The 21,399-nt window shown below is 42.7% G+C and overlaps 2 protein-coding genes across 5 annotated transcripts in view; both read right to left on the bottom strand.

Moving 5' to 3' along the window:
* Window positions 1–1,637: 1,637 nt before the first annotated feature.
* On the bottom strand, window positions 1,638–11,519 carry LOC126989697 (40S ribosomal protein S26-like). 2 transcript variants are annotated; one of them, XR_007743609.1, is made up of 5 exons: window positions 11,464–11,519; window positions 8,467–8,644; window positions 6,906–7,039; window positions 2,621–2,700; window positions 1,638–1,842 (listed from the first exon to the last, which is right to left on the bottom strand). XR_007743609.1 is itself a non-coding variant. In XM_050848315.1 (4 exons), the coding sequence occupies exons 1-4, from the start codon at window positions 11,464–11,466 to the stop codon at window positions 1,822–1,824; spliced, it is 336 nt and encodes a 111-aa protein (XP_050704272.1). In that variant the 5' UTR covers window positions 11,467–11,519; the 3' UTR covers window positions 1,638–1,821. The 2 variants fall into 2 exon arrangements, 1 of the variants encoding a protein (XP_050704272.1); XM_050848315.1 differs by lacking the exon at window positions 2,621–2,700.
* A 4,418-nt stretch (window positions 11,520–15,937) lies between these two features.
* Window positions 15,938–21,399, bottom strand: part of LOC126989698 (uncharacterized) — a 7,190-nt gene continuing 1,728 nt past the window's right edge. Inside the window, exons 2-4 of one of the 3 annotated variants that reach the window (XR_007743610.1) lie at window positions 19,334–19,527; window positions 16,631–18,668; window positions 15,938–16,485 (exon numbers count right to left, since the gene is read on the bottom strand). Coding sequence is in view for 2 of the 3 variants with exons in the window: in XM_050848317.1 (XP_050704274.1) it covers window positions 16,759–18,668; window positions 19,334–19,343 (1,920 nt within the window). In the remaining variant the exon portion in view is untranslated. Of the gene's footprint in view, window positions 18,669–19,333; window positions 19,528–20,897; window positions 21,037–21,399 lie in introns of those variants that run through there. The other 2 variants (XM_050848317.1, XM_050848316.1) reach the window with 2 other exon arrangements.

The following is a 21,399-nucleotide window of genomic DNA, read 5'->3' on the forward strand; positions in this document are numbered from 1 at the left end:
AAATAAGATAGATAAGGAGAAATATGACAGTTCACAACATACAGATGGTACAGGTTATCACAACATCACCTTATAACCCTAAAACTCAGTCTGGTTGGGCCTCACACACACACACACACACACACACACGCACACAGCTTAAATCAACACACACATATGAAGGGGCTGCTGTAATCCTGTAGTGAAAGCAGACAACACTGTACACTACACAAAAGAAAAGGAAAATATAGGAAAAACGGAGGGAAATAAGATAGATAAGGAGAAATATGACAGTTCACAACATACAGATAGTACAGGTTATCGCAACATCACCTTATAACCCTAAAACTCAGTCTGGTTGGGCCTCACACACACACACACACACACACACACACACACACACACACACACACACACACACACAGCTTAAATCAACACACACAAATGAAGGGGCTGCTGTAATCCTGTAGTGAGAGCAGACAACACGTAGATGTTTGAGGAGCAAGCAGGGCAAGTGAGGGACATGTTTTTAATGCAGGAATAGCGCGGGTAAGCCCTGACAAGTGTATCCACGAGATGCGGAGATAACTCAGCAGCAACCAAGATTAATGAGTGCTGGAGAGTGAGATCAGGTGGACCAAGTGTGGATACATCTTCAACGAAAATGTGGGTCAGTTATAGCGATTGTTGATGACAGGATGTGGTTAAAATTCTGAAATATGCCGAGATGCAGGATTTTTTTTTCATTTTTTCTTTCATTATTTGTTTGAATTCAAATTTTTTTTTTTAATGAATATGATATCAAATTCTGAGTTAATAGGGCTTTACTGTGTGTGTGTGTATATATCTATCTATATATATTTTTTTTTTTTTTACAACAAAGGAGGCAGCTCAAGGGCACACACAAAAAAAGAAAACAATAATAAAAAAAGCCCGCTACTCGCTGCTCCTAAAAAAGAAACAAAAGAGGTGGCCGAAAGGAATCTATATCTATCTATTTTTTTTTTTTTTACAAAGGAGGCAGCTCAAGGGCACACAAAAAAAGAAAATAATAAAAAAAAAGCCCGCTACTCCCTGCTCCTAAAAAAGAAACAAAAGAGGTGGCCGAAAGGAATCTATATCTATCTATCTATATCTTTTTTTTTTTTTACAACAAAGGAGGCAGCTCAAGGGCACACAAAAAAAGAAAACAATAATAAAAAAAAGCCCGCTACTCGCTGCTCCTAAAAAAGAAACAAAAGAGGTGGCCAAAAGGAATCTATCTATCTATCTATATTATAATCTAAATTATTACATATTTTACTCTTGATAAAACACTGAACCCATCCTGCCAGACCCCTGTACACTTTTTTCCCTCATGACACAAACACGTCACATCTCTCCCCACCTCATTTTTTCTTAACTTATTCTGAGCACCGTCCTGGAATTTACACATTACTTTTATTATGAAGGTTTTTAGTTTGTTGTCAATAATAAATATCTTACTGATGACATAAATAACTAATGATAAATAAGGAGGAGAAGGAGGAGGAGGAGGAGGAAGAAGAAGGAGATGATAAGGGAAAAAGATGACCAGAAAAAGAATAAGACTAATTAAATAAAGAAGGGAAGGAGATGATGAAGAAAAGGAAAAATATGAATTAACAAACAAACAAACACACCATCAACACCTTTATTCAGCCAATCAGTCCATCATCGTCGCTGCGTGTGTGCGTATGTGTGTGTGTACCTCGGACATACACGACAGACCGAGGCAGCCACACACGTACATACACACGTACACGGACCGCAGGTGTTGGCGCGCTACCCCCCCTCGCTGTGGTTCTCTCTCTCTCTATCTCTTCAGTTCTGTGGTCGTGTGTCCTGTGGGAGAGAGAGAGAGATAGAGATAATGGGTTTGACAGAGAGAGAGAGAGAGAAGGAAGGTATAGGAAGAAGGGAGGAAGGGATGAATTAGAATAAGGGACGCTTGGGGATAAAAGACGGAGGGATATGGGGAACTTAAAAGATATGAAGTTAAAGAAAGGGATGAAGCAGAATAAGAGACAGCTGAGGATGAAAGACAGGGAGGGATATGGGGAACTTAAAAGATATGAAGTTAAAGAAAGGGATGAAGCAGAATAAGAGACAATTGAGGATAAGGGACAGGGAGGGATATGGGGAACTTAAAAGATATGAAGTGAAAGAAAGGGAGAATAAAGGAAGGGATGAAGCAGAATAAGAGACAATTGAGGATAAGGGACAGGGAGGGATATGGGGAACTTAAAAGATATGAAGTTAAAGAAAGGGAGAATAAAGGAAGGGATGAAGCAGAATAAGAGACAGCTGAGGATAAGGGACAGGGAGGGATATGAGGAAATTAAGATACGAAACAAAAGAAAAGGAAATTATAGGAAGGGATGAAGCAGAATAAGAGACAATTGAGGATAAGGGACAGGGAGGGATATGAGGAAATTAAGATACAAACAAAAGAAAAGGAATATATAGGAAAAACAGAGGGAAATAAGACAGTTCACAACATACAGACAGTACAGGACATCGAACCATCACCTTATAACCCTAAAACTCAGTCTGGTTGGGCCTCACACACACACACACACACAGGTAATGATAATATTAAAAAAACTTAAAACAAACGTACATAGCCGTGATAGAGGGGAGGTTGGGGCCCCAGCATGGACCGGGAGGTGCAGTCCTGCTTCACTATTTGTTCGGGGGCATCTAGGAGGCAAGCAGAACACAGCAGGGTAATAACAAGCACATGGCAGGATGTACACAGCTCACCACCCACACCACACCCACACCCTGTCATGTTGTCTTTAAATAAACACCCTGGCGAGCATGTCTTATAGTAACAGAGGCGCTGCAAGGGAAACACGTCACCAAGATGAGGCTCAAATACAGATTCCTAGGGTCGTATATTTGCCAAGGCTTTCGTAGGAGTTTGGGGCATTTCCAGGAGTAGTTTTATGACCCTGGTGGTAGTGTGACCCTTCCTCTGTACCGTGAACCTAAAGAAACACTCATTTGACAAGGCTTTCGTAGGAGTTGTGGGCATTTCCAGGAGTAGTTTTATGACCCTGGTGGTGTGTGACCGTTCCTCTGTACCGTGAACCTAAAGAAACACACATTTGACAAGGCTTTCGTAGGAGTTGTGGGCATTTCCAGGAGTAGTTTTAAGACCCTGGTGGTAGTGTGACCCTTCCTCTGTAACGTGAACCTGAAGAAACACTCATTAGAACCCGACTGACCCCATCTTTGACCTTTCGAAATAGCGGATGTGAGACCTGAAAATGCCTTATAATCCCGACCTTAAATTTTTCTTTCTCAAAATGAAATCTGTAAAGTTAAGCATCCTGGGTGTACTGCAACCTTCCTTATGGTATTGGCGTTGGCCTCATGGGAGTCTGTGTAGGTTCCTGTGTGGTAGTCAATGCCTCCAGGGTGTCAACTGTGGTGTTTGGTGTCATGTTGTTGTGGTAATAAAAGAGTATTAAGACCAGCTACTCCACACAGCTTATACTAGGGGCGGCATCAATAGTAGTAGTAGTAGTAGTAGTAGTAGTAGTAGTAGTCGGTCGGGAGTTTCGCCCTTTTTAACCCCACTCCCTGATGTGTCTAATGTCTGGGTCTATTATTTTCCGTTTTTCTTCCTTTTTGTTTTTTTATAACCACACAGCACTACCGCGACAAGTCTTGGGGCCAGTTCCACAGTCCAGCACAGGGTCATTGTAAGTGCCCCAACCAAGCTGTCTTCTCCACAATCATCCGTTATCTCTACTCACTACCGGATACAAATGAACTTTCCGGTAGAGTTTCCGAAAATGTCCTTCTTATAGCAACGTCAAGCACTACACAAGGAATTTTAGTTGTGTTTTGTGTCTGGTTGGGGAGCTTATGAACTTGCTGTATTGGACCGTAAAACTGGCCTTGGTCTTGGGTAGGTGTCGCTGGTCAGAACCCGCCAGTGGTAAACAGACCTCCGAAGGGAGTGGGTCACCTCTATATGGGGTTTCATTTTATTTATTTATATATATATTTTTTACAACAAAGGAGACAGTTCAAGGGCTTACAGTATGGTGCATGGGTGTGCTGTGTAGTGTATATATCAGTGTGGAGCTGTCTCATAAATAAATGCTAGACATGTACTTCAAGGCAGGAAACAGCCCACAAAACATCTTACTAAAATTACTTATGTTCAGAACACAGTCATCCCTCAAATAGCACGGTTTCCAATAGTTCACTTTTGGTTTGATGTGGATTTTCATAGATTTATTTAGGATTTTTAAATTTCACGACAAGCAGGAAATTTAAAAATCCTTAACCGTGTAGCAGCGATGGGCCAAATTTGTGGCTTTACCGTGTAGCAGTGACGGGCCAAATTTGTGGGTTTACTGTGTAGCAGCGACAGGCCAAATTTGTGGCTTTACCGTGTAGCAGCGACGGGCCAAATTTGTGGCTTTACCGTGTAGCAGCGACGGGCCAAATTTGTGGCTTTACCGTGTAGCAGCGACGGGCCAAATTTGTGGCTTTACCGTGTAGCAGCGACGGGCCAAATTTGTGGCTTTACCATGTACAGCGACAGGCCAAATTTGAGGCTTTACCGCGTAGCAGCGACTGGCCAAATGTGTGGCTTTACAGTGTAGCAGCGACGGGCCAAATTTGTGGCTTTACCGTGTAGCAGCGACGGGCCAAATTTGTGGCTTTACCGTGTAGCAGCGACGGGCCAAATTTGTGGCTTTACCGTGTAGCAGTGACAGGCCAAATTTTTGCCATGAATTTAACCCCCAAAAATAGATGATACATAACTGATCACAAAAGCGCTGATATATATTATGAAATGGTTTGTGTGAGTGATGATTTTGTCTCATTTTTCTTGCTTAGAGGGACCATTAAGAAATATCATCCCCGCTGCTACCACCAGGTTAAAATATCTTCTACGACAATCCGTATAAAACCGAAACCAAACTATTGAAAACCATGCTATTTGAGGGATGACTGTTCGATTTAACTTATCTATAGTATATCACTTGAAAATGCGGTGGGTCTCACGGCTGCCACGCTTTGAGTCGTAAATAATGAGGTGTTTCTGGAAGGAATTCACTGGTTTGTCAATGATTACCTCACTCGACAAACGACTTAACCAGCTATATAAATAAAAATTACAGATCAGACTAAATAATTGATAAAACTCCAATCTTCCGAGCGCGATTGAGGCTTGGGTATTTCAAGGCACGCCCCCAGTACCCACACCGACACATGAAGATTTAATTTGGTCCTCGGGTGTGATGATGTTTACTTCAGCTGACCTTGCCCACACACACACACACACACAGTTACCGCTGAACATAAAATACAGTGAATTATGAAACTAATGAGACATAACCACAAGCAGATTGCAAAATAAAAGTAATGATAAAATAAAAATAGGGTTGGGTACACATTAAGTTAGTAAAAATACACATCAAAAAATAATATTAAAACACACTCATGCATTTCTCTCTCTCTCTGTGTGTGTTTATGTCAATGTCTGCTTCTCTCTGTCTCTCTCTCTCTCTCTCTCTGTGTATGTCAAGGTCTGTTTTCTCTCTCTCTCTCTCTGTCAATGTCTGCTTGCTTCTCTCTCTCTCTCTCTCTTTCTGTATCAATTTTTCTGTCTTTTCCTCTGTGTTCCTCTCTCTCTCTCTCTTTCTCTGTAGGGTGTGCCAGGGTGATAGGCAGGGGTGTAAGGCTGGCAGGGAGGGCAGCTGTCACCACCCTCTGAGCCAGTTAACCCCTGCACACCCTTGCACACACACACACGGTTACTCTTGCAGAATGGGACAGGTCTGGGAGGCCATAAGTAGGGGGCTCCCACCATCATGTTAAGACTGCATGCTAAATCACACGGTAGCAATAACTATACTAGGCAATACATGGTTGTCACACACTATTGGGTTGGTGAAGATGTTGTGGATATAGTTTCGACATGCAGGAATGTATGAGTGTGTGAGATTAGGTGGATGAAAAGTTTGTCGGCGGAACATCTGAGGTCTCTCCGTGACCTACAAAATTTAGTCAGTGTGTTTGATAGTGTCTGTGATAGGAGAAAGCTGAAAGTAAATGTCAACTAAAGTAAAGTGATGGTTTGTGAGTGAAGTAGAAGCGAGGTTGTAGATTTTGTATGCCCATATAGAGTGGGAATTGAATGTGAAAAAGAATGCAAAATAATCTTGAATGGTGAAGAAATGGAGGAGGTCAATGAGTTTAAGTACCTTGGATCAGTTGTGTAAGCATGGTGGTACGGAGGGATAGATAAGAGAAAGGGCATTGCAAGGAAGAAGGGTGGTAGGGTCTTTGGGACGAATCATGAATGGCAGAAGTGTGAGCATGGAGGTAAAGAGGGATTTGAGGAATACAATAATAGTACCAACCCTCACATATGAAACGTGGGCCTGGGATGAAAGTCAGAGGTCTAGAGTGCAGGCAGTGGAAAGGAGTTATTTGAGGAGTGCTTGTGGTGTGAGTAGAATGGATGGAATGAGTAATGAAAGTGTGTTTTGGAATGTGTCACAGGGGGAAGGGAAGAAGTGAAGCGACAGACTTTAAAGTGGTTTGGCCACGTGGAGCGAATGGAGGAGAGTAAGATGACCAGGAGGGTGTATGTGAGTGAGATAGAGGGAGGGAATGCTAGAGGACGACCTACAGTGAAATGGAGGGATAGGGTGCAGGAGTACGTTAGGGAGAGGGGGAAAAGATACTTGAGGAACTCTGAGCAGGCAAGGAGGGAGTGTCTGGAGAGAGAAAGTTGGAAGCTCTTCTGCCGTGGCCATCCCCTGCTGGGAGCCCCTAGGAGCAGGCGTTGATGATGAACATCTGAGGTCATATGCCGGAGACAGAAGGGGAAGGAATTATAGGAGAAGGTGAATGATGTGTGGGGTACATACCTGTGTGCGTGGGAAGCGTGGGGGAGGTGTACGGATCTTCCTGGCCTTACGGCTCCTGTTCCTCACGACCTTGGAGTGAATGGCGCATGACACACAGTAATGTTGCTTGATGTACAACTTGGGGAGCTGGTACACTGTGAAGAGGAGGGAGAGATGGTTAACGCCTTGACTGCAGATTTCCTACCAGAAGACATCACCAAGCTACAGGAATGGAGCAAAAAGTGGCTGCTATAATTCAATGAAGAAAAATGTAAAGTCCTGCACCTTGGGAGGGGATATCCAGCACACCAATACCACATGGGAAACACTCCACTATCCACCACAGAGGCAGAGAAAGACCTGGGAGTGTATGTTACCAAGCTACCAGTGAAGGGATATCCAGCACACCAATACCACATGGGAAACACTCCACTATCCACCACAGAGGCAGAGAAAGACCTGGGAGTGTATGTTACCAGGCTACCAGTGAAGGGATATCCAGCACACCAATACCACATGGGAAACACTCCACTATCCACCACAGAGGCAGAGAAAGACCTGGGAGTGTATGTTACCAGGCTACCAGTGAAGGGATATCCAGCACACCAATACCACATGGGAAACACCACTATCCACCACAGAGGCAGAGAAAGACCTGGGAGTGTATGTTACCAGGCTACCAGTGAAGGGATATCCAGCACACCAATACCACATGGGAAACACTCCACTATCCACCACAGAGGCAGAGAAAGACCTGGGACTATATGTTACCAGTGAAGGGATATCCAGCACACCAATACCACATGGGAAACACTCCACTATCCACCACAGAGGCAGAGAAATACCTGGGACTATATGTTACCAGTGAAGGGATATCCAGCACACCAATACCACATGGGAAACACTCCACTATCCACCACAGAGGCAGAGAAATACCTGGGACTATATGTTACCAGGCTACCAGCAGGGTTGGTGATTTTTTGTTTTTTTTTAAGTAAAAAAAATCATAATTTTTTTTACTATATCCATTTCATCTTAAACAAATTTTATCTCCTTAATTCACATAAGTATTTGCCATTTGTATTACATTGATACATAGATTAGGCAACACAGATACATCTCTTCTCCAGGATAGGCCTACTTTACTACTCAAACATATTTCAAGGATTAATTTATCTCAGTTGTCAGTTCCTACTTATAAATTTATCATGATGTAGGATTCTTTTTCTTTTTTTGGTATATACCTTGAAGAGGATAAATGAATCATTGCACATGAATAGCTTGTTCTACTTTACCATCTTTGGAGCACATCATTTAACTTATAGTCAAAAAAATAAAAAAATAAACAAATCTGATTTTTTAAGTAACAAAAATCATTGATCTAATAATTTGATTAATTCAATTTTATTTAATCATTGCCAACCAACCAAGTAAACCAAGTAAGTAAACCCTGACTACCAGTGAAGGCAAAATCCCTGATGATTGCAGCGGACTGGGTTGAACTCCCTGCCCTCTTCAACCCAAGCCTCACAGCCTCCATCTCCATCCCAGCAACAACCCATACCCCCCCCCACCTCCTCACCAGCATATACGGATGCCTCGTTGATGTCCTTGACGGCAGCGGCCTCCACGATGTTCCTGATCTGGAACTTCTTGATGGCCTTGTCCTTGGGCACGCAGCGGCCACAGTTGGTGCAGCGGACGGGCTTAGTGTGCCCACGCCCGTGCTTGGAGCGCCCGTTGTTGCGTCGCTTGGTGGTCTGGGGGCGGAAGGGGCAGAGTGGATGTTAAAGTAGATTTATAAAAAAAAGTGTTCCTCGTGCAGTGCTGGACAAAAAAGGCACATGCTTGAATAAGTGAAAATAAGTGACTTCATTGCAGTTAACCCGGTAGCAGCGACGGGGCAAATTTGTGGCTTAACGTGTACCAGCGATATAAACCCCCTAAAATAGATGATACATAAACTGATCACAAATGCTTTGATATATATTATGAAATGGTTTGTGTGAGGGGTGATTTTTTCTCATTTTTCTCGCTTGGAGGGACCATTAAGATACATGATCCTCGCTGCTACCGGGTTAAATAGGGTAATGAGTAAATAAGAGAAGAGGGAGAGGGTCATCATTGTGTGTGCGCCAACATGTAGTGGCCGCGTCCACAAGGGCTCGGCCTGGATTTGTTGGCGAGTTACTCTCCGTGCCGTACACATGGCCGCCAGTCATGGGGTGGGCTGGCGGTCAAATCAAGACACGGGGGGAGAACATGGAAGGGGGGACAACAGTAACTGACTTATATACTGAGGTGCATTGTTTTGGTGCCATGATTACTGTGGATATATAGCACCACACAAATTCAGATAGTGTGTGTCTATAGAAAGTTAAAGGAACATGATGATAATAATGTGTTAATAGTGTGGTTATTTAGCACCACAAATTCAGATAGTGTGTGTCTATAGAAAGTTAAAGGAACATGATGATAAAAATAGTAATAATAAAAGGTTATATTCGGTTATTTAGCATCACACAAATTCAGATAGTGTGTGTCTATAGAAAGTTAAAGGAACATGATGATAAAAATAGTAATAATAAAAGGTTATATTCGGTTAAAACACCAGTTTCTCACTAACTATGATATGAGTCGCCAGTTCTCGCCGGGCAGTGCCACATGCATGCTCCCACTACGCATGGTACAGGTGTCAATAGTGTCAAAATAAACTTAACCTAATAAATAAAAAAAAATAACCCTTAACAAGTGGAGTTTTGACCCTCCTCAGACCCCTACCAGCTATGGAGGGCTTTGACCCAATATTTTAGTGAATGAACAACAGCACTGCAGAAACAAGCAATCTGTGGCATAAAAGGACACTAGGCAATGTTGAAGAGCACATGAGATCTACCAGAAGAGTGTTGACCCCTGAGTGAAGACGGTGCCAGACTGAAGGAATGCCAATATGTGTTGCGCGCACAACTCATCAAGTTCAAGCTCAGTGTTGCTGAATTGAAGGTAAAACAAACCGCACTTCTTCTTTTGACCTGTTCTGCGTTGGTGCCACTAGACAGACTTTCTGCCGAAGTGCCACCCACTTGTGCAGTGCTGGGGTGTGGCAATAACGTGAACAAGTTCCCAGATGAGCTGTTTTACAGACTACCAACTACCTCAAACCCGACAGTAACCCCATTGCGATGGTGAACAGTTGGCACTCCTACGGAATCCGGGTCCCACCTGGCTCAGCTTCTACTCACCGGCCAAAGTTGCCAGTTATGCATTTTCTGCTGCAGTGTTACCATGCTAGGCAAGCGAGCCATCCTGACACCCGCATGGCTGCCCTGCGCATCATGTATCCAGATTCAGATCCAGGTCAGTGAGTGAGCCATGTCATACACTCACTCTCTCTCTAACTCTCAAACAGTTTCTATTACTCCCTAGATCAGGGCTACTCAACCATTATGAGCAAAGGTCCAGTTAGACAAGTACAAATGTATGCAGAGATCCGATTAAATATTGTAGCTGGACCCCAGGAGAGTAGACAATAAATATAATTTTACATTATGAAAGTCCTAGCGATGGATTCTTGCAAGTGTATTTCCTTGACTGATTGTAGGGCCTACAGTCAGGCAAGGAAATATACTTGCAAGAATCTATCACTACCAGGACCATGTAAATCAGTTATATTTTTCTACTGCTGGAACTTGGGGTCCAGTTACAACACTCATAAGGTCCGGATTCGGACCACGGGCCACCAGTTGAGTAGCCCTGCCCTAGATCATACTTGAAATAAGATATGAAACTGTGATTGTGGAGATTGACTCTGCGCCTCCAAAATACAACATTACGCCTCCATATTATATAGTTAAGGGATGCATATTTAAACTACTCCAACTGAACTTAAAATAACCTGACCTCTAATACAGGGGCTTTGCCCCATTTGACCCCCCTAGTCACTGCAGCAGAAAATGCATAACTGGCAATTTGGGTCCCTGGGTAACAACTGAGCCAGGCGGGACCCGGATTTCGTAGGAGTGCCGAAGTTACTCTCGTGCACGACACCAATAGTTGTGCGAGCTGGGGCAGTCACCCCTTACCATCATCTCATCAGACAAGAATTCCTCTGATAATAAGGAGGCACTGACCCTTATTTAGCAATTTCCGCGAGAAATTAAGAATTCAGCAGCGTCAGAAATAACAGCCTCCAGCCCCCAGTGAGGCGGGTGTGATACTGGAGGAATGCCGGCCGGGGTGTCACGCGGCGCCCGGCCTGACGCTGCCCCGCCACCAACACGAATGCACACTAATACAACCACAAAAACACATTCCCGAGACACAAAACCCACCAGTAAGACCCTCCCACGGGCGCCATGACCACCCAACCCCCATCCTCACCTCGCCTCACATGTAAACAAACGCCATGCTGTCTCCCTCACCCACTCCTGCCCTCATATCACTCCTCCACGGCGCCCTACACCCACCTCCCCGCGCCCACACAACCCTCGGACCTGCACGCATCTATTAACAAAACATGAGGCGTTAAAATGGCGTATAAAATGAGAAAATGGCGGTAAATGACGCCCCGTGTGCTCACCATCCCGCCTCGCTCAGCGCCGAAGACTGAAAGGTCGACAACAACACGTGCGGGCGCTTGGTTCTTTTCTGGGGTTATTTCGTGATTTTTTTGGCCTTTATTAATTATTTCAAGGGTATTGTGGTGTTTAGGGAGATGGTTCATGGTGGAAAAGTATATTGCGGGAGGGATTTGGGGTTTATTAAGTGATTTGGTGTGGTTTTTGTTATTTCCATATGTGTTTTTACCCATTTCCCGTGGTTTTTGGAGTGTTTTGAGGTTATTTTTGTGTTATTTGTGATTTTTAAGTGAGGAAAAGTATATTATGGATGTGATTTTGGGTTTAATAAGCGAAATTGATATATGATTCGTGGGTTCCATATTTTAACTGTTTTTTTTCCTATTTCCCGTGGTTTTTGGAGTATTTTGAGGGTATTTTTGTATTATTTGTGATTTTTAAGTTAGGAAAAGTATATTATGAATGTGATTTTGGGTTTGGTAAGCGAAATTGATATATGATTCGTGGGTTCCATATTTTAACTGTTTTTTTCCTATTTCTAGTGGTTTTTATAATGTTTTGAGGTTATTTTTGTGTTATTTGTGATTTTTAAGTGAGGAAAAGTATATTATGAACGTGATTTTGGGTTTAATAAGATAATTTGATGGGTCCCACATATATACATGTTTTCATCTATTTTGCGTGGTTTTTATAATATTTTGAGGGTATTTTTGTGTTATTTGTGATTTTTAAGTGAGGAAAAGTATATTATGAATGTGATTTTGGGTTTAATAAGCGAAATTGATATATGATTACTGGGTTCCATATTCTAACTGTTTTTTTTCCTATTTCTAGTGGTTTTTATAATGTTTTGAGGTTATTTTTGTGTTATTTGTGATTTTTAAGTGAGGAAAAGTATATTATGGACGTGATTTTAGGTTTAATAAGATAATTTGATGGGTCCCACATATATACATGTTTTCATCTATTTCGCGTGGTTTTTATAATATTTTGAGGATATTTTTGTGTTATTTGTGATTTTTAAGTTAGGAAAAGTATATTATGAATGTGATTTTGGGTTTAATAAGCGAAATTGATATATGATTCGTGGGTTCCATATTTTAACTGTTTTTTTCCTATTTCTAGTGGTTTTTATAATGTTTTGAGGTTATTTTTGTGTTATTTGTGATTTTTAAGTGAGGAAAAGTATATTATGAATGTGATTTTGGGTTTAATAAGCGAAATTGATATATGATTCGTGGGTTCCATATTTTAAGTGTTTTTTTCCTATTTCTAGTGGTTTTTATAATGTTTTGAGGGTATTTTTATGTTATTTGTGATTTTTAAGTGAGGAAAAGTATATTATGGATGTGATTTTGAGTTTAATAAGCGAATTTGATGGGTTCCACATATTTACCTGTTTTCCCTATTTTCCGTGGTTTTTATAATATTTTGAGGGTATTTTTGTGTTATTCGTGATTTTTAAGTGAGGAAAAGTATATTATGAATGTGATTTTGGGTTTAATAAGCGAAATTGATATATGATATGTGGGTTCCATATTTTAACTGTTTTTTTCCTATTTCTAGTGGTTTTTATAATGTTTTGAGGTTATTTTTGTGTTATTTATGATTTTTAAGTTAGGAAAAGTATATTATGGATGTGATTTTGAGTTTAATAAGATAATTTGATGGGTCCCACATATATACATGTTTTCACCTACTTCGCGTGGTTTTTATAATATTTTGAGGATATTTTTGTGTTATTTGTGATTTTTAAGTTAGGAAAAGTATATTATGAATGTGATTTTGGGTTTAATAAGCGAAATTGATATATGATTCGTGGGTTCCATATTTTAACTGTTTTTTTTCCTATTTCTAGTGGTTTTTATAATGTTTTGAGGTTATTTTTGTGTTATTTGTGATTTTTAAGTGAGGAAAAGTATACTATGGATATGATTTTGAGTTTAATAAGCGAATTTGATGGGTCCACATATTTACCCGTTTTCCCTATTTTCCGTGGTTTTTATAATATTTTGAGGGTATTTTTTGTGTTATTTGTGATTTTTAAGTGAGGAAAAGTATATTATGGATGTGATTTTGGGTTTAATAAGTGAAATTGATATATGATTACAGGGTTCCACATTTTACCTGTTTTTCCTATTTTCCGTGTTTTTTAATAATATTTTGAGGGTATTTTTGTGTTATTTGTGATTTTTGAGTGAGGAAAAGTATATTATAGGTGTGATTTTGTATTTAATAAGTGAATTTGATACAAGATTTGAGACTTCCATATTTCTACCTATTTCCCCTATTTCAACTGTCTTCTGGGAGGTTTTATTATTGTTATTTATTTTAAGTCAAGTAAAATTATGCTATAGGTGTAATTTAAAGCTTATTTCGCTATATTAATGAATTTCTTGAATTAATAGAAAACGAGTCTTTGTAACGTTAACTAAACTATTCTTACACTCGACAGCTCCGTACCATTCCCAGGGCTCGGGTTCGTATCTCGGCCTCATGTATCCCTAGATTATGTATTATTTCGTCCAGGGATATTAGTTGGTATGTGTTTTTCGTCCAAGGATTCTAACTGGGGAACTGGAACTCACTGCTCCTAGAAAGAGTTAGAGGAGTAGCCGAAAGAGAGGTCAATTTCGGGAGGAGAGGTGTCCTGATACCCTCCTCTTGCAAGAGTTTAAGTCGTAGGCAGGAGGAAATACAGATGAAGGATGATTATTCCAGAGTTTACCAGCGTGAGGGATGAAAGAGTGAAGATGCTGGTTAACTCTTGCATAAGGGGTTTGGACAGTATAGGGATGAAAGAGTGAAGATGCTGGTTAACTCTTGCATAAGGGATTTGGACAATATAGGGATGAAAGAGTGAAGATGCTGGTTAACTTTTGCATAAGGGGTTTGGACAGTATAGGGATGAAAGAGTGAAGATGCTGGTTAACTCTTGCATAAGGGGTTTGGACAGTATAGGGATGAAAGAGTGGAGATGCTGGTTAACTCTTGCAGAAGGGGTTTGGATAGTATAGGGATGAAAGAGTGAAGATGCTGGTTAACTCTTGCATAAGGGGTTTGGACAGTATAGGGATGAAAGAGCGAAGATGCTGGTTAACTCTTGCGTAAGGGGTTTGGACAGTATAGGGATGAAAGAGTGAAGATGCTGGTTAACTCTTGCATAAGGGGTTTGGACACTATAGGGATGGAAGAGTGAAGATGCTGGTTAACTCTTGCATAAGGGGTTTGGACAGTATAGGGATGAAAGAGTGAAGATGCTGGTTAACTCTTGCATAAGGGGTTTGGACAGTATAGGGATGAAAGAGTGAAGATGCTGGTTAACTCTTGCGTAAGGGGTTTGGACAGTATAGGGATGAAAGAGTGGAGATGCTGGTTAACTCTTGCGTAAGGGGTTTGGACAGTATAGGGATGAAAGAGCGAAGATGCTGGTTAACTCTTGCATAAGGGGTTTGGACAGTATAGGGATGAAAGAGTGAAGATGCTGGTTAACTCTTGCATAAGGGGTTTGGACAGTATAGGGATGAAAGAGTAAAGATGCTGGTTAACTCTTGCATAAGGGGTCTGGACAGTATAGGGATGAAAGAGTGAAGATGCTGGTTAACTCTTGCATAAGGAGTTTGGACAGTATAGGGATGAAAGAGTGAAGATGCTGGTTAACTCTTGCATAAGGGGTTTGGACAGTACATGGATGAGCATGAGTAGAAAGTCGTGTGTTGCGAGGCCGCGGGAAGGAGGGGAGAACGCCTATCCTGGCCTCATAAATCAACACACCCATTATGTATTATTTCGCCATGTTTTACGGAATGAACAACTCCTCCATACAACGTCTATACAAAACACAACATAAGCAGTTCCCGCATAGCTCATCCTCCCTTTGTGACTGGGGGATATATGTGTGTACCTACCCGGGGCAGACATGTACACTATGGTAACCTGGATATCCCCCCCGGCCCTGTGTCCCGGGGAGATTGGGTTCCTGAGTTTTTTTTTTTTACAACAAAGGAGATGGCTCAAGGGTAAATAGCGAGGGAGCGATCTTTGGAGGAGGAGGAGGAGGAGAGGCAGCAAAATAAGTGAAAAAAAAAAGGAAAAAAAAGGCCGCTATTCACCGCTCCCATAATAGAGAAAAGTAGATAGGCCTATAGTTTTTAAAGTTATTGTATGCTACGATTAATTTTGTTGTTTGGGTATTTAGAAGGGCCATATTAACGAGATATTATTTAGATTATAGTTGGAAATCATTAATAATTTATATATTCTTTTGTAGTAATGTTTCTCTACTACTACTACTACTACTACTACTACTACTACTACAACTACTACTGCCGTGACTACTAATACTACTGTTACCACTCCTCCTCCTCCTCCTCCTCCTCCTACTACTACTACTACTACTACCACTACTACTACTACTACTACTACTACTACTACTACTACTAAAAATAATAATAGGAATAATATAAAACAAGAATATTATGAATGAATAAGTACATGTATTTTGATCATAAAGTCCAGTATGTACACACACACACACACACACACACACACACACACACACACACACACACACACACTGACTAGACTAAGGATTGATATAAATTCCTCGCTTTGCTTAAATATATAAATAAGTACAAACAGACATATATAATAAAAAAAAAAACATTGATTCTTACTCTTCACCATTCCTAAAACCATTTCCAAACAGCAATGTATCCGATTTGAGCACTGGGGCCATGCGCATTTCCACCATTACTTTCTTCATAAACATAAATAACAGAAAAACACAAGAAAAAAACATTGATTCTTACTCTTCACCATTCTTAAATTTCCAAACTGCAATGTATCGGATTTGAGCACTGGGGCCATGCGCATTTCCACCATTACTTTCTTCATAAACATAAATAACAGAAAAAAAACAAGAAAAAAAATATTAATTCTTACACTTCATCATTCCTAAAAACATTTCCAAACACCAATGTAACAGATTTGAGCACTGGGGCCATGCGCATTTCCACCATTACCTTCTTCATAAACATAAAAAAACAGTAAAAACAAACAAACAAAAAAAAAAACCATCAATTCTCACTCTTCACAATTCCCAAAGGCATTTCCAAACACCAATGTATCGGATTTGAGCACTGGGGCCATGCGCATTTCCACCATTACTTTCTTCATTAACATAAAAAACAGAAAAAAATCAGAAAAAAACATTGATTCTTTCACTTCATTCCCAAAGGCATTTCCAAACACCAATGTATCGGATTTGAGCACTGGGGCCATGCGCATATCCACCATTACTTTCTTCTACCGCCAATAGGAGCCGTTAGGGCCGACTGCGCCTTTCTATAAGCTGCCAAATTCACCTTATCCTCCTCCTTCACTCTCCCAATCACTCTCAAAAACCACATATTGAGTCTCCGTAAACAACTCGGCGTATAGTGTATGACCCCGAAGGTAACTCTCATTAACCAGTAACGGAAGGTGTTTTCCCAGGTGAAGGAGGACGCTAGGGCAGGGGTGGGCACGTCCAGGGTATGGGTAAGGTATCTAAGCATGGATGGAAGGGACAACATGGGTAGGAACTGTCCCATCCCGTCCATAAGAGATCTGACCATGTGCTCGTAATCCCAGTTTGAATCCGAGAGGCGTGGGAGGAGGATGTCGCGTTCTACCTCAAGGCAAAGCGCTCTAGTGGTTTCAAGATCGCCTGCACAGAAGTTGTACCGGTCCTCGATACCCAGAAGCCATCCCAGACCCCGCCAGAAGTGGATGAGACCCTCTAGCTCTCGTCTGGTAGCCCCCGCAGCCCCCAACTTCTCTGGGTGGGCTAGGATGAGTCCCATGAACGAGTATTGCGTCAGACTCATGTCCAGTTGGCTGATGAAGACTGGGAAGGGGTCGTTGTTGTTGTTGTTTGTGGTCGTGTTGTTGTTTGGTTCTGTGGTGTGGGTGTGAGTCCTGTTCTTCTTGTTCCTTGCTTCGTCTTCCATTTCTTCCTCTGTTTCCTGTTTCCCTGTCTTCTTTATCTTCTTTTCCTGGTTCTTCTTCACTTTGATTCCTTCCTCTTCCTTCTTCTTCTCGTCCTCGGTAGCGAAGTCTCTGTTCTTCCTTGTTTTCCTCTCCTCCTTTTCTTCTTTCTTCTCTTCTTCGGGGAAAATTGAGATATCTTCCTTCTTCATCTCCTCTTTCCCGTGCGTAACTACAACTGGGATCTCCTTCTCCTCCTTCCCCTCCTTCTTCATCCACTCCTTCACGCCCGCCGCACGCAAATCCTTCTTCAGCCCCGGCAGGATGGAATCAGGGCCTCTCCGATGCCCCCGAGCCTGCACCGATGCGTTCAGAACCTTCTCATACTCCCCAGACTGGTTGAAGAGATGTCCCAGCCGCGTATGTGTGTTGCGAATGGACATAAGATCAGCGTGGGATGGACTCGAGGTATCCCAGACATCCCCTTCAAACCAGGACATCAGATGGAACAGGGTTGACAGATACCTCCTCCGGGCTTTGGTAGGGGAGTCCGATCTTCCAGTATGTATCAGTGGTTTCAAAGTCTGAGTTTGAGACAGCACCAACAGCAGCGACAGCAGTTCGGAAAAGGTCAAACAGAAAAGATATTTGCGGTAAAACTTCCTTCCCTCGTTGAACAGGTCACGATCCAGCCATTCCGGTGGGTCAGGAGGATGCCCGCTGTCCCCAGGGATCTCCGCCCCCTCTAGGAGTTCAGCCAGACGGGGGGAAGGGGCTGTGAGATGTCCTGTGGGGCCCATTGATGGTATTAGGACAGCTGGGCAGGCATAAGGGCGTCCCATATTACTGGACTCAATATTAGGGTGGTTTAGGTTAGTTTCCCATGCTTCCTGGTGGCCATACCCCGTTTTCTTTGCTTCTGGGCAGTCTACCGTAGTCTCCCTTTCATGCTGGTCACTATCCCCCGTTTTCTTCGATATGGGAGAGCTAAAAGGACATCCCTCATTACTTAACCTAGTTTCCCATTCTCCTTTGCGTCCATATCCCATTTTCTTTGCTTCTGGACATTCCTCTTGAGTTTCCCCTTCGTTCTGCTCCACACACCTCGTTTTCTTCACAAAGGGACACGTGAAGGGGCTACTTTCCCTTTCTTCTTGGCGTCCATATCCCGTTTTCTTCGGTTCTGGACATTCTGGTTGAGCCTCCCCTTCGTCTTCCCGGACCTTCGTTGAGCCTTCTGTTGGGGAGAGAAAAAATGGCGTAAGGCGGGGGGAGGGAGGGAGGGAGTGGGAGAGTACGAGAGACAGTGGCATTACGTAGTTAGGTACAGCCGCACCCAGCAGGACCGCGCAAGGTTAAAAGAGATCCTGGCTAGGCGCTTTGCCGCCCGGGGCGGACACTCAACTTGGCACCCCCTCCCGGAACAGCAGCAGCAGTGCCGAGCTGTGAACTGAGCACTGCTGCAGCGGCCTTCAGCTTGGCATCCCGGCTGGTACTGCCTGGATGGACTGATCAAGCAACCCTCTTCATGTACAGCTTCACAGAACATTGAAGAAATTACAGGAACAGTTTGTGTTTATAAACAACTCCCGCTAAACTGACTCTTCTGGTCTGACACACGCCAGTCCTCGCCGACAGACCGACTCTGTCGGCTCGACTGAAGTGAGCGATAGAGTCGGTCTGTCGGCACCCTGCTACGGGCCGCCATAAATTGACAGGGCCCGGCTGCCCCTGCAGGGAGGGACAAACCCTTGATTAAACAAACACCTTTAATAAAATGATCTTAAGGAATCATAAAAATTACGACGACAAGAATTAACTTCCGCGACGCCACGACTGACTGACACCGCACGACACGCCGCTGGGGACACGCGCTCTCTCTCTCTCTCTCTCTCTACTTACCCAAAACCATCCTCCCTGCTTTCTCACCAGCAGAAAGAGGAAGAAGGAGGAGGAGGAGGAGGAGGAGAAGCTGACGCCACAATCTTTCCTCCTTGCTCTCAGATCCGTAGTTTTTTTCCTCAAATTTTATTTCCTCCAATTATTTTTTTTTCTCTCCAATCACGTGAGAGAATTTCCCTGGTGTCCTTCAAAGCCTGTGGGGGAGAGAGAGAGAGAGAGAGAGAGAGAGAGAGAGAGAGAGAGAGAGAGAGAGAGAGAGAGAGAGAGAGAGAGAGAGAGAGAGAGAGAGAGAGAGAATCATTAGTTATCAACAACAACAACAACAACAACAACTACTACTACTACTACTACAAAAAATATTGAGAAACTGAGACGCAAAAGGAAGGGAAGGGAAGGGATGGGAAGGGAAAGGAAGGGAAGGGAAAGGAAGGTAAGGTAAGGCAAGGGAAGGGAAGGGAAGGGAAGGGAAAGGAAGGGAAAAGAAGAGAAGGGAAGGGAAGGGAAGGGAAGGGAAGGGAAGGAAAAGGAAGGGAAAAGGGAAGAGAAGGGAAGGGAAGGGAAGGGAAGGGAAAGGAAGGGAAAAGGGAAGAGAAGGGAAGGGAAGGGAAGGGAAGGAAGGGAAGGGAAAGGAAGGGAAAAGGGAAGGGAAGGGATAAACAAAGAAGGGACAAAGAAAAACAAAGAAAAAGAAAGAAAGATAAAGAAAATGACAAAGAAATGAAAGAAAGAAAATGAGAAGAATGACAAAGAAGAAGAAAGAAAATAAAGAAAGAGGAAGAAAGAAGGAAAGAAAGAAAGAGAGGAAGAAAGAAAGAAAGAAAGACGAAGAAAGAATAAAAGAAATAGAGAGAGAAAACAATAAGAAAGAGAGAAAGAACACACACACACACAAACACACACACACACACACACACATACGCACGAACATGACCTTGATCTTCAGCCCTTGTATAGAGACGCGCTTACATAATAAAAAAACCTGATATTCTCTCTCTCTCTCTCTCTCTCTCTCTCTCTCTCTCTCATAAAGATAGACAAAGAAGCTGACATCAAGAGTTATAGTAGTAGTAGTAGTAATAGTAGTAGTAGTAGTAGTAGTAGTAGTAGTAGTAGTAGTAGTAGTAGTAGGAGGAGGAGGAGGGAAGGAAGGAGGGGAGAGAGAACAAAGGAAGAGACGAATATTGGAGAGAAAGAAAGAAAGAAAGGAAGGAAGAAAGGAAGGAAGGAAGGAAGGAAGGAAAGAAAGAGAGGAAGGAAGGAAGGAAGGATGGATGGAAAGGAAGGAAGGAAGGCGGGAAGAGAGAGAGAGAGAGAGAGAGAGAGAGAGAGAGAGAGAGAGAGAGAGAGAGAGAGAGAGAGAGAGAAATATTTAAACAGTGCAAAACAACAAAGAAGGGAGGTAGTATTGTAAGTATTAAGTCTAAGTATACACATAAGTAGTATAAGTAAATATAAGTGTGTAGACGGAAACTTAAAAAAAAGAAAAATAAAGATAGTATCCACCATCACCACCATCACCATCACCACCACCACCACCACCACCACCACCACCATGTCTTCTTACCTCCACACCTGAGACGAGACTGGTTAGGACAACAGGAAGGGAGTCTGAGCTATACTAACCGCCCTTGAGGAGGAGGAGGAGGAGGAAGAGGAGGAGGAGGAGGAGGAGGAGAAAGTGGTATGGAGGAAGAATGATTGCAAGGGAACAGTGTTTAGGTATGTGTGAGGAAGAGGAGGAGGAAGAGGAGGAAGAGGAGGATTTGCCAAAAGAAGGACAAAGAAGAGGAGGAGGAGGAGGTATGGAGGAGGTATGATTGCAAGAGGACAGCGTGGATGTGTTAGGAAGAGGAGGAGGAGGAAGAGGAGGAGGGGTGATCAGAGGAAGATTTGCCAAAAGAAGAAGGACAAAGGAGAGGAGGAGGAGGAGGAGGAGGTATGGAGGAGGTATGATTGCAAGGGGACAGCGTGGATATGTGTTAGGAAGAGGAGGAGGAGGAAGAGGAGGAGGAGGAGGAGGAGTTGTCAAGGGAGTATTTGCCAAAAGAAGACGAAGGACAACGAGG

Source organism: Eriocheir sinensis, unplaced genomic scaffold (genome assembly GCF_024679095.1).
Source record: "Eriocheir sinensis breed Jianghai 21 unplaced genomic scaffold, ASM2467909v1 Scaffold127, whole genome shotgun sequence".
Classification (NCBI taxonomy): domain Eukaryota; kingdom Metazoa; phylum Arthropoda; class Malacostraca; order Decapoda; family Varunidae; genus Eriocheir; species Eriocheir sinensis.

Bases quoted from the DNA above. Each gene is read 5' to 3' on its own strand.
- LOC126989697 (XM_050848315.1), bottom strand. The intron at 7,040-8,466 runs GTGAGGAGGTGG...TCCTCTTCACAG, and splicing joins CGAGGCATCCGTATATGCTG to TGTACCAGCTCCCCAAGTTG. The intron at 1,843-6,905 runs GTATGTACCCCA...TCTCTCCCACAG, and splicing joins CACGCTTCCCACGCACACAG to GACACACGACCACAGAACTG.